This window comes from Aythya ferina, assembly GCF_964211825.1.
Source record: "Aythya ferina genome assembly, chromosome: 26".
NCBI classification, from domain to species: domain Eukaryota; kingdom Metazoa; phylum Chordata; class Aves; order Anseriformes; family Anatidae; genus Aythya; species Aythya ferina.
The window spans coordinates 4,697,743-4,710,607 of record NC_140324.1 but is presented as its reverse complement, the minus strand read 5'-3'; the positions used below and the strand labels follow the sequence as shown (position 1 = coordinate 4,710,607).

The following is a 12,865-nucleotide window of genomic DNA, read 5'->3' as shown; positions in this document are numbered from 1 at the left end:
GAGGAAGCTGGCTCCGAGGGCTTGAGATGAGCATGGGAGGCAGCTTTCTGTCCTCAAGTGCACACAAATAAACGTAGCTGGAAGGTGAAGCAGTTACTGGGACGAAGCAGAAGGGGTTATTCTGTGCAAGCAGGCAGCACGCTAACGAGTAGGCGAACGTGTCGGGGTTGGACCCCCTTCGTGTTTGGCGGGGGGGGAAGGGAGGTGGACCCAGCCCCATAAAGTTCCCATTGTTCTGAAAGCAGAAACATCTGCTGGAGCAGCGTTTTTGCTGAGATCAGCAGCAGGGAGCCGCTCGTTGACCACTTCGGGTCTTTCCACTCCATATTTCGACTCTCCGACATAATAATGCCGAATTTTCTCCTCGTAGGGAGGAAAAAAAAAAATAAAAAATGGTGAGATTAAGCGTGGGGATACGTGCACTTGGGATAAATGAAAAGCTAGCGAACAAAGAGGGCTTTATGTAAGCTTGTGGCCAGTAATGTGCAGGTTTCCAGAGCTTGGTGTTGCTGTTTACTTGTTGTGAGCCTGTCATGAATCATAAAACTCACGGGACAGTCGTTCCGGCGGCGCGTTGGAACGGATGGGGTGTGCTGGTTGTGTTTGTCCTTCATTGTCACCTCCTGGCACTCGTGTGATGAGCTCCATATCCGCGCCGCCGACCCACTGGCCGTTGCGAGGTGACTGCTGCAGTTCACTATTCTCATCTCATTTTAGGCAAAAAGGTTCAGGTGCGTAAACCTGCACCAGGAGCTTCCGATGCTGTTCCCTCCAGGAAGCGCCCAACGCCAGTCAACCTTGCCAGTGCAATAAAGAGAGGCAATAGTGCGATTTCTCAGAGACCCTTCAAAGATAGGGTTGTGCACTTACTGGCACTAAAGCCTTATAAGAAACCTGAACTTATTCTCAGATTGCAGAAGGATGGACTTTCTCAGCAGGACAAGGATTTGCTGGACAACCTTCTGCAACAGGTTTGTACCCTGATGAAGGCAACGATTTAGGTAAAGGGAAACGTCTCCTGCGAAGGGAGTCGATGCTGTACGAGTCTGAACGTGACCTGTGTATCTCAAAGCTGCAGCTTGACGTTTCTGTGGAGGCCGTGTCCCACTGGGGTTCACAATTCACACGATTTAGGTAGCAGAAGCCCCCCCCGTGTGTACGCTGTGTGGTAGGGGTGTACAAGCAAGCTGTATGATTTCCGTTCACCGCATCAGTCGCTTAAGGGGAACCAAAAAGAAGGTGGTTGTGGGGAGAACTACCTAATGGAGGATCTAGGAGTTATTTGAATTCTTACAACCTGTAAATCTACTCCATACATCTTTATTAACGTGGAGGTAAAGGAACGTGTGTGTTAATACATGCGACGTTTCCTACGTGAAGGAAAAACGTGTCCCTCTCCACTAAGCTTTACGTCTGTATTGCTGGAACCCCGTGCCTTCCTGCTGGAAGAGCTACTGGTTCGGTGTGAAGATCATGCAGCTTCTTGCCAACCATATTATTTGTATGTCAAGTGTGAAAGCTGTCTCCTGGCTGAATCAGTCCTTAACGCTTTGAGTCATGTTCAAGGTGCCATTTTAGGGCTTGCAGTGAATACCTTCATTGCTCTCACAGTGCAAAATGCATCGGGGATATTTATTTAAATGCTGCAGCTGCCCTCTTCTGTACTGGATTCTTAATTTTTACTCCTCTCCATAGCTGAGAAGAACGAGACAGAGCAAGGAGTTGCTTTGCCCAAGGGCACAGGGCAGGTCACACTGAAAATGGAGTTAGTGCTGGCACAGCTCGCTCCTTCCCTAGATTTGAATCCCGTAGCCCTTCATTTTCCAGCAGAGCTACAATTCCTCTGCACACCCTTTCGATTACTATGAATATGTTTAATAATGGAAATCCTGTTGCTGGTAATCATCTTTTATCGATGCTCTCCCGACCCCCTGGCAGGCGAGGGGAGCGCTTGGCAGCGTCGGCCTGACCGGGCTATAACTGCTGGGTTTGCTGGGAATGCATTGCTTGTAAACTCCTCTCCTCCCAGGGCTCCCATCCCCAGGCAGACACGGATAAACTTCAAAAAAAAAAAATTACAGGCTGCGTTAAAGCTACATGTCTAAATATGTCTAGGTGTGGGTTTCATTGTGCTCTCGCATCTCTCGGAGGACTCCGTGTTCCTGCTGGCCTTTTTGCCTCATTTTGCAAGGTTTCTATTTTTGGGGAAGCTTGGGGTGGAGCTTGCAGAGTCCAGCCCCAGGAAAAACAGGGAGGTGGCAGCTCCCAGCCTCTGTGCAGAGCTCCAGCCTCGCCAGGCAGCGTGCCTCCTGCTGCACAACGGGGCAGAGCACGACCCAGCTTTGCTTTCGTCTCGTGGGCATGTTTCCTGGGCTATCTGAATGCAAAAGCCAGCTCAAATTCTTCTTGTGTTTTGGCTCAGGATTTTGGAAAGCTGACAGAACTGAAAGGAAAAACAGTGTTCGTCATGTAAACCGATAACCGGGCTTTTTATTTTGTTGCTTATCAGCAGCGCTTTGCTCTATTCAGTCTTCCAGCTTTTTGCTTTTAAATTCCTAGATTTATAATATTAGGGCAAAGTCTCCCTCAAGCAAAAGCAGGATTAACGGCATCTTTGCTTAATTCAAGATTTTCCACTACTTCACTTGCTTTTCCGAGGTTCTCATTGCTGCGTGGATAATAGAAACTCCCCAACAAGCCGTCTCCTGAACAGAGCGAGTGACGGAGAGCGTTAATCCTTCAGCAGATGTGCTGTTTTATCTCCCCTGGCTGAATAAAAGCACCTGCCAGTCTCAAGTGCAACACAGTGGTCAAACTGAGGGGCCAGAGCTGGGAACTGGAGACGCTGGCTTGTTGTTTTTTTTTTCCCCCAGGGGGTTAGCCTGCGTATGGCCTTAGCGTTTGGCACCTCTACCTCTCTGTCCCTTTTCCCATAAATGAATTTAAGGCATTTAAGGCATTTTTTTTTCCAGCCCTGGTGCTCCACGCTCACCTCAGAAGGGTTGACTGAGCACAGCATCCATGCAAATGTCACTGCTAGACGTACTGGGGCGTTTTGCTTTGTGCCAGCGTTGGGTTTTTCAGACACGTAACCAGCAGCAAGAGGTTAAATTTTCGGCCAAGCTGTGGAAAGACTGATTAAAGCGGGATAACTCGTAGCAAGCTGTTTCCATTCTAACACAACTCTGCCGGTTCCAGCAGTGTTTCCTATCCATGCAGGCACCGTGCAGAGTCTTGTGGGGGAAAGGCACACGATAGAATTGGAGAAAAAGTGTCAAAGAGCTGCTTGGACGAGTGTCCTGCAGCTGCACCGCAGGACTTAGGTGCTACGATTTGCTGTAAAACCCTGGGTTATAAGCCGATAATTGCAGGTTTTGTTGTTGTTTCCCTAAAGCAGTCCTCAGAAAAGTTCTCCTCCATAACACCGAGCAGGTGATCCTAACACACGTAGCTGCGCAACGTAATCCACGAGCTCCCGACCGCGTTACATCCGCAATGCATTCTCCGCACCGCTCCTCCAGAAACCAGCTGCCTGCCTCCTGCTTTGCTGGCTTGCTAGTGAGAAATTACCTCCTGGCAGCTGTTAACCAAGCTATGGCCACGAGAGTTCCTCTATCAGCTAATAAATCACGCCATTTGAGCTATCGGACAGTCGTGACGAGTGAACTGCCTCTTCCCCCTGGGGTTTATTTCCAAGTGTTGCCCCAAATTGCTGCTGTGCTGTTCCAAACTACCAGGCTGAACGATCTGCTTAGATCCGACTTGTTCCTCAGTAAATTCCATGTGTTTTGGAAGCTCACAGTGAACTATTGCACTGACAAGGCAACAGAAAAGCATAGTTTGATTAAATAATCTAAAAAATTGGGAAATGAACTTAGTACTGAGTCGTTCCCTGACACCACTAACTGCCACTAAGTCTGCTGAGATTTTGCCTACATCTCAGCTCTCTGTATTGTAGCGAGTGAGGAGAATTAAATCCTAATGGTTTTGCAAATTGCTTTTGTTTCAGGTGGCAAATTTGAGTGCCAAGGACAGCACTTTCACACTGAAAGATTGCGTCTACAAAGAAGTGCAGAAGGACTGGCCAGGCTACTCTGAGGGAGACCAGCAGCTGCTGAAGAGGATACTCGTTCGGTAATTATTCCACCTTCTCTCTAATATCTGCAGCTCAGAAATACTAGGTTGCTACAAATCAGGGTGACTGAAGTCAGTGGAGCTGTGGGAAGTTGAGTGTTTGGATTATTTTAACATCCAGTAAACGTTTGTCAGCCACTCACCTGCAGAAGTTGGCCAAACTGGAGAGTTAAGTGGACGCAATCTTCAGGTCGTAGGCTGTAATTTAATAGCAACTGAAGTCATTATGCTAAAAGCTACAGGAAAACCTGAACGGGGTAAAAAAGCTGTTAGAGTTAAACCTTAATGGTGGGGTAAAATCCTGGGAGAGGAGAGGATTAAGCCAAACGTGTGCGGTGCAGCTCCCGGGTGCAGCTCTCCTTTCCGTGTCCCGTATCTCCTTGTGCACGGCTTCCTGTGCAGACTGCTGTGTTTGTTCAGGACAGCAAGAGAAAGTGCCCTGCAGCCGCGTCCCCCCCCTGGCGTCTCGCCCCTGCTGCTTCTGTGCTCTGTTCCTGCGGACATCCCCAGCCCCTTTGAGCTGTTTTCTTGGAGGCCTCGCTTCATTTCTGTAGGACGATTTGGATATTTTACTGCGCTTTTCTCCGCGTTGGAAATTCTTTTGCTATCAGTCACGTAGGCTGGGCAAGACTGAGGTTTGATTGCAGGGAGAGATGCGTGACCGTGGCTGGAAAAGCACAAGGTGGTTCTTTAAATCCCCTAAAACATTTAATGCTTGTCCTCCTGCCCGTAAAATGCCATCTGGCCAAGAGCTGCACACCCTACCTGTTTTCATCTTCCTGAAAATGGCCCTTGACCGAGTTAGAGCAGATGATAGCTCTGTCTCAGTTGTTAAAGATATTTTTCCCTTAGATGAAACCTAAAAACTTGGAAGCTTTTAGCCATCAGGCAGCAAGAAAAGAGCACGTATCCCCTAGATTCCTGAGGAATTCTGCCCCGAGTGTTTATATGTGCCTAGCTGGATTTTCAATGTGTGTTTATACTGAGTGGAGTTTGTAATGAGAATAGAAATTTTACCTGGCGTGTTTCTGAGACATAATCTTAACCAAAAGCGCAATAAAATAAGTGGAGCATGCTCCGTTTGAACGGTTTCCATGATTTGAAAGCACAATTGGCTGGGAGATGAGACTTTGTTAAACCACCAGAATCGTGCGCTTAAAGTGCTTTGGCATGCTGAAAAAAAAAATAAATAAATAAAAATCAAACTGATTTAAACGGCCTTGATGTTGAATTATAATTAAATGGAAAAATTCAAGTGCCGTGCAATCTTTATGGCTTTCAGAAAAAGTTAATTTCTCCCTGTAGAAGGCAATGTTTACCGCTTTTTCTAGAATTGTGGCATTCAGTTATGCGAAGGGCTAAAAATAGACCTTGGCAAGGATGTGTTCAACTGTACAAACAAAGACCCGCGCAGCCAGCGCAGGTAATGAGGCTACAAAATGGAAAAAACACGTCGGGCTGAAGACGGGAGAAAAACATTTGCAAAAAGGGCACGGGCTGCAGCCGTGGGGCTTTACGCAGCTCGCGGTGGCAGTCTGCGTGGTTGCCTGGATCCATCCCATTGTTCGCTGTCCTCTCGGTTTCCACGTCCACTTGCTGGTTCAGTGGCTGCACTAATTAACACGTCTGCAAACCCTAAAAGCACGTCTACCAAGGCTTGTGTTGGACCGGCTCCTTCTCCTCGTGGTGTTTGTTTTCCCTCCTTTCACCATTGTAGTGAAGTGTTCTTCCGCTGCTGAATCGAAAGCTGTCGTCTTTCACTCATTTATTTATTTTTTTTAATCCGTAATTAACATGTTAGGAGATGTTCAGGATTACTCAGTCCAGTCAGGAGGCATCCAGAAAGCCGCTTGGCCCTGGTGTTTATGGAATTTCGCTGCTCCCCTTCCTGTTTTCACAGTCCCCGAGCGCTTTCCTTGAGTTGATCCCTGGCTGTTGGGATCGTTCTGAATAAAAATGAAACAAAACAGCAACTGCAGCCAGCAGGGCAGCGAAACTGCAGGCATCTGTGTCGGTGCTGTACGGCTGAGGGTTCGAGCTGAGGTTAAAAGTGTATAGTTTGGGACTCGATCTGTGAAATCATCTCCCCAGTGCTTGAAAAATGGGGGCTTCGAAGCTGTTGTAGCCTCTCGTGGGAGAATTTAAACATTGGTTATCGAGGCTGTGCAGCTGGGGACAAAGTGGCTGCGGAGCTAGTTTGTTAAAACCTCTAACTCTTGATTTTTTTTTCTGCTTGATGGCTACAACCTGATGCCAAAGTAGTCTTTTTCTGGGTGATAAATGGATGTATGGGCTCTCTGGGTCATGTCAGAAGAGTGGGGCAAAGCTACAAAACTTGACTCTGGGCTGTAGAGCGCCCCTTGGGCGGTGGGGAGTGCAGGCACCCACCATGAATGGGAATTAACACACTTATTTACGTGATGAGAATGAATTGCATTGTCCTTTTTTTTTTTGCTCCGAGAGGTCTCCATTGTTTGTCAGATACCGCAAACACAGAGCAGAGCAGAGCTATTTTGCATGATGCGACGTAAAAGTATTATTATGAAGCCCGAAATGTAAATCCTAGAGGACCAATAACGCGGTAACAGTTCCTGTTGTAATCCTGCTCTTCCTGAGCCCAGAGGGGCTTGCTTCTGAGAGAGGGCTGCTGTGCCTGTGAAATGTTGTTGTAGTGGTGCTAGGAGAGGGAGAGCTTACTGCTGAGCATCTGAACTTGAGCCTCAGCCCCTTCTGAGCGTGCTTGCCTTCTGAATTGGTCTTGAGAAGTGAATTTCACCTGGGTGAGCCCAAAACTGGGCTGAAATCAGTTGAAATAGTCTTGCTTCTTAGGCTGTATTTGAAGGAGTGGCTAGAATACACATCCCATAAATTTTCAAGTTCAGTATCAGTCTTTACTAATGTGTACGGGTCATTTTCCTAAGGTAGATACTTGTGTAACGTGTCACCATGTCAAGAGAGGGAGGTAAAACTGCCAGAAAATCAGATCCTCAGCAGGGGAAGGAGCTCCTGTCCCCAGCTGGGGCTGCCTCTCCCCCTGCCCCAGGTCCTGTGGTGTCACTTGGAGGCGTTACCCCCACGTGCAGAGAAGTGCAGAACTCGGGGGAAGCAAGACAGAAGCAAGCAGGCGCAGGATTTTCACAACCCCACCTTCTGTTTTTCAGGAAACTCTGTCAGCCCCAGAACAGCGGTGGCTTTCAAGGAGAAGCACCTTCCCTGAGCCCACCCAAGGACAATGTGAACTCCAGCTCTCCTCCTCAGGTGGGTGCTGCCTCTCTCTCTTGCTCTGAGCAGCAGAGAATCAGGAACTGAGACCTGCTGCTGCCAGACCTGGGTCCAGGCCGAGCTGTTCAGCCTGTCTGTGTGCTGACCGCCTGCTGCTGGAGGCTGTAAGGTCAGCAGGGTTTGGGTTTTGTTTTTTCCCCTGAAGTTAGAGCCTAATTCTAGGCTTCCTCAGCATCTCTTCCTCCTCTGGATGTGGTTCGGTGCTGGACTACAGGGAGGCTCTCTGACAGTTTGCTCTGAGCTTTAGTTTGAAGGGCTAAATTTTTTCAAAGTGCCTCCGTACCTCTGGGAATTCCAGGGGGAACACGAGCTTGTGTTTTGCTCATTACTAATAATTGACTGGAACGAAGCAGTAATAAGCAGCTCCCAAACACGGCCGAGTTATTAAAAACCTTGACCTTTTGCAACCTAATTGCCATGACAGACCAGGAGCACGTTGGTCTGCTCTGTGATGTGTTGAGATGCCAGCTCAGGGAGCTGTGAGTACAGAAGCAGCCGGTGAAGAGCTCTGAAGCAGCTCCATTTGCTCGTGTGTGGGGCAGAGCCTGTCCCCACCGTGCCTCGGTGTCTCTCAGTGCTGACTTCCCGTGCTAGCACCGTGAAATGCCGGCTTCCCTTCTCTGCTGTGGGTCAGCCCAGACAAGTTGAGTATTTATTCTCCTCCTGCCAATGGAATGTGTAATGCCTGCTTGTCTGGACAGACGCACCGAGGATTAGTGGCAAAGAATATTAGCAGGTAAGGAAATTATGTGCTTTCTGGCAGCGAGAGGGAAGCAATTCGCCACTGAGAACAAGAACAGTGCGACTTGTTTGCCAGGTAGCTAATTCCAAATCCTCTCTTGTTCTGCTCTGGGCTTGTTCCTGGTGAGTAAAGAATGGTCCCCTTCCTTCGAGTGAGCTTGGAGAGAGGCACAGTGCTCTGAAGAGGCTGGGCATGTGCCTCGCTTAGCCCGATTCTGCAGAAATTCAGGCTGAAAGGTCACCTCGCTTATTTAGAAAGGCGTGAAGGTCTGCAGGGGATGGTTTTAGCCTCCCGATTGTCTGACCAAAACCTTGGGCAGCTGATTGATCTGGGTGTAGAAAAGGCTTAATGCAGTAAGGACAACAACGAGGAACAGGAATGATTCCAGCAGCGCTGCTAACGGGGCCTGTCAGACAGCAAAGCACGGGGCACTCCTTGTAGGCTGTTGGTTTTTGATGCTACAGGTTACAGAGCTGTAGTTTCTATTTAAAGGAGGGGTTCCCTTCTCATGGTTGCAACCCCGGCGGAGGATTCAGTGATTTGGTAGCCTTAAAATATTTCGGTTGTGGAACAAAAGCAAATCAAAAGGTTGGCTTCAGCATTTTAAGGAGAGAGGTGGCGCAGCAGGAATTGCACGAACACCTTTACACCCAAAGAGATAAAATCAGATGGGAGGTTATTTGTCGGCTTTGGAGGAAGGTAAGGGAGAGGTGGCAGCTCTCAGAGCTGGCTGCAGCTCTCTGACAACTGTCCAAGGGAACAGCCCCTCCTTTGGGGCGAGGGACAGCGCCGTGCCCTGCGTGGAGAGGCAGAGAAATAACGACCGGGGGAGAGGAGCGAATTGGTGGCTCCTCCACAGAGCAGCCGCGCTTCTGCGAGGGAGCAAACTTTCCACTTGCAAACGCACACGGTCCTGCCTGAGACAGCAAAGAAAACAATGAAATATCCAACAGAAACAACCCCAGCGAGCCCTCGCTTTCCGCCGGGCACCAAAAAGTCTTTCCGCAGACTTTCTGCAGCCCGTGGCTGCCAGGCAGCAGGCGCGCACGGCGCTGCACTGAGGGCTGGCCAAGGTAATTTGGGCTGGCTCGGGCTCCACGCTGAGCTGATGGGAGGCTGGGCTGCTCCACGGAGAGACTTCCCTGGGCTGACCCGAGCCTGCAGACGGCTGGAATCGCAGGAACTGGGGGCACGGAGCCTTTGGCAGTCCCACCTGCGTGTGGCCAGGGGGGGCTGCTGGGGATAAATGGAAAGCTGTGCTCTCTGAAGGGAGGGATATTCCGCTTGTGGCAGCCCGTGTGACGTGGCTCGCTGCGGATGACCTCTTTTTGCCTGAAATTCTGAGTACTTAGCAATTGGTGCTTTCTCTCCTCTTCTGGGAAATGCCTCTTTGAGAAGAGGAAGGAGCGGTGTGGCAAGGGCGAAGCTGTTGGCCTCGGAGCTGGTGAAGCTGGCCGGGGGTTCAGTGCAGAACGTGTCAACCCCTCCTGCTCCGGGGGTCCTGCACATCTCTCCCCAGCCTCTGCAGGGACTTGGAAATACTCAAAACGCCACCAGAAGGGATGAGGAAAGGTGTTTTATGGCTGTTTGCCTTCTGAGTGCCTGGGACGGGGAGGGAGGAGGACAAGGGCTGGTTTCTGAAGGGCTGGGCTGGAAGTAAGGTGTGAAGAGAGCAGGCTGGACGGCGTGGCCCGTTAAATAAGCAGTGCAGATTAATTACTGATGCTATGGGGGGCTCTGAAACTGTCACAGCTCCGCTCTGCCAAGGAGCCGTGGGGCTCGGGGGGCTGTCGGGACGCGGTGTGGGCTGTGCTGGCTCTGCAGGAGCTGGGTGCTGGCGGTCCTGGAGCCCCTGTGAAGGGTGCTGGGGCTGCAGGGACCAGCCTGGGACCTGGGGAGATTTGCTGGCAGCTTCCAGAGCCCTTCTTCTGGTGACAGCCCTGTTCCCAGCACTGCATCCCCACCTAGCGGCAGCAGCACCGAGCCAAAACACCGCATCCAAAATCCCAGCCAGGCCTCGAGATATTCACTTCTTTTTTTTTTTTTCCTCCTTTTTTCTCCCCAGAAACGATCCCAGCCCGTGGAGTTTATCGATCCCGTGGCCAACAAGAAGCCCAGGATCTCGCACCTGGCTCACAGGGCTCAGCCCACCTTCAACGGGAAGCTCAACTCCGCCAACGGCAAGGACGCCCCCGCCGCCGCGCTGCCGCCGGCGCTCCCGGAATCGGTGAGCTCCAGCTCCAGCCTGCCCGTGCTGGAGCTGCCCAGGCCTCACGATCCCCTCGCGGACGTCAGCAACGACCTGACTCACAACGGCAGAGACTGTGAGAGCACGGAGCAGGCCGACAGACTGAGCCACCCCTTGCCCACAGACTGTCCCCAAACGAGCAAGCACAATTGCGGCTCGCCGTACGTCAAAAGCAAGAAAAAATCCAAAAAGCACAAAGACAAGGAGAAGGAGAGGAAGGAGAAGAAGGGCGAGGAGAAGTGCAAAGAGGAGAAGCAGGACTGTGAAGTAATAAAAAACGCTGACTTAGGTAGTGTGCCACAGGATGTCACAGGTACGTCGGTGCTGGGAAGCCCCCCGTGGGTTGTGTTCATGTTTCTCTGAGCATAATTTCTGCTCTGAATCCATTTGAGGGAAGAGGCTGCGTGTGTCATCCCGCTTGCAGAGCCCGTGTGGCTGCTGAAATATCGCTGCTGTCCCTGCCTACAAATCAACAAAGGCTCTTCCTCCCAGAAGAGGCTATCAGGTTTTTCCTGTTCAACCTTTGCTGCCGTTTTGGAGCTGCCTCAGCCCGTGTCATGTTTCTCCCAGTTCAATTAAAAGCTTTATTAAGACGTGGGGATGAAAGGCGGGCATCGAGATCTGTCGGAAAGGCAGCGCTGCTTGATTGCCTCCCGCTCTCCTGCGTTGTGTTGGGCATTGTGATGGCTGTCGTATTGATTTTGAACTCGGTAATGAAAAGTTAGGCACAGGAGCTTGTAGTGTTGGACACAGCAGAAGCGATAGATGAGCCCTGTGATAAATGCTGCTGGGGCACCACACGACCAGCTCCTTCGGGCCGAGGGCTTCCTTGCTCTGTCCCACTACGGGTCTGAATTTCTCGGTTTGAGGACTAACAAAATAGCGAGACTTTCAGCCTGTTAGGTGCAATAAGAAAGCTTCCCATCAAAAAAATGCATTTCTAAGCCAGTTCTGTGCACTCTTAGAAGTTAGAGCAGAGAATACACGTATTTATTGGCTAATCCACTCCGTTCCCTTGCGGTGCCTGCTGCTCTCCTGCCTTCTTAAAGCTCTCTGGAGCAGCAGGAGCTCCCCTGTAGCTCCTAGGAACACCACAGCCTGGTTCTGCTGCTCAACTTCTTCTTGCATCCCTTTTGTTTTCCTTCACCCCTTTTCTGTGCTCTCACACCGAGCTCTTCTTCGTGCCCGGTGCATGAAAATCACCCGCGTTTAGCTCAGAAGGGGCAGCAGCTCAAAAGTGAAATCGATTTGTCAAAAAACTGGAATTAATTCGTCACGTTTGTGGAAAGGGAGAGCTTCAGGAGCATTTAGGAGCTGCGTGGTGGCAGCTCTTGCCTCCCCTCTGCCTTTGTAGCACCGACAGCACGCCCTGGTTGCTCACTGCTGGTGTTCAGCTGCGCTCTGTACCCGTGCTCGCTGTACCTGGGGGCTTTGTGATGCTGCTCCAAACGAGCAGATACTTCTTCTGCTTTGATCTTTTGTGGCAGTGCTGGTTTGTTTTATTCTTCTGCCCGCGTTAACGAGCTGTTCTCCCTGATGTACCTCCCGTCCTGAACAGCCGTGGAGGTAGATGCGATCTGGGGGCGGACGTCTTGTCTTTGTCAACAGTTTTTGAGTACCCAAACGAGCTGAATTCTCCCTCCGTGGAGTTGCTGACCCTTTATCTCCTTCTCTGCTCTGCTTTAAAAGCAGCCCGGTGCCCGGCTCTTTGTGAATTCGGGGTTTTGTTCCTGCTGCGTGCTGATGTGTGCGAGGTAACAGAGCCGGGCTGGCCTCCGAAGTCAGCACAAACAGGATGTGGGCAGCGGCTGCCGGGATTTGGGGCAGTTTCGGGACTTGGGATCCTGCTGCCCACATTTCTGTGCCTTGCTGGGGGCCTGATCCTGCTGCTGCCACCTGCAGCGAGCAGCTGAGGTCTTCCCAAATGCCCTTTGTGCCCAGAGGCTGCAGGGGAGAGGATTTCTCCTATTCCAGAGGCGCTGAAGGGACCTTGGGGTCCTGTCTGCAGACAGTAGGTGGCACTCACAGGCAAACCAAACTTTCTCCTCCCTTCACCACCATCTTCCGTGCCCGTGTTCGGCATCTCTCGCTCTGCTGTCAGGTGTGGAAGAGAGCAGAGCTGTTTGCAGGCACCCGCAGCAGGAATTAAGGCTGCTCTGCTCCTCCTGGTGCTGTTTGGGCACCCGGCATGGCAGAGCCTGCCTGCAGGACCACGGGGAAAAACAGATTGTTAAAAAAAATGCAGTGAGGTTGTGGCTTTTACATCCCCCTGCTGTCCCTTTGGCATTTCGTGCTCCCTGCAGCTTATTTTTGGGGAGGACTGGAAAGGAGCTTGGTGAGCGGGCAAGGTGTGGAGCTCCCCCCTGCATCCCCAGGGGACTTGTGCAGTCACCGTGCTGCTGGCCCTAAGGAGCAGACTTGGGGAAAAAAAAAAACAACAAAAAGAGGAAAGAAGAAGT

At 50.8% G+C, this 12,865-nt stretch overlaps 1 protein-coding gene across 2 annotated transcripts in view; it reads left to right on the top strand.

Moving 5' to 3' along the window:
- Positions 1-12,865, top strand: part of ELL (elongation factor for RNA polymerase II) — a 48,958-nt gene that overhangs the window by 30,790 nt on the left and 5,303 nt on the right. For both annotated transcript variants that reach the window (XM_084498843.1, XM_084498844.1), the window contains 4 exons: positions 718-971; positions 4,010-4,134; positions 7,296-7,392; positions 10,224-10,719. In XM_084498843.1, coding sequence (XP_084354969.1) covers positions 718-971; positions 4,010-4,134; positions 7,296-7,392; positions 10,224-10,719 — 972 coding nt within the window. The remainder of the gene's footprint in view (positions 1-717; positions 972-4,009; positions 4,135-7,295; positions 7,393-10,223; positions 10,720-12,865) is intronic.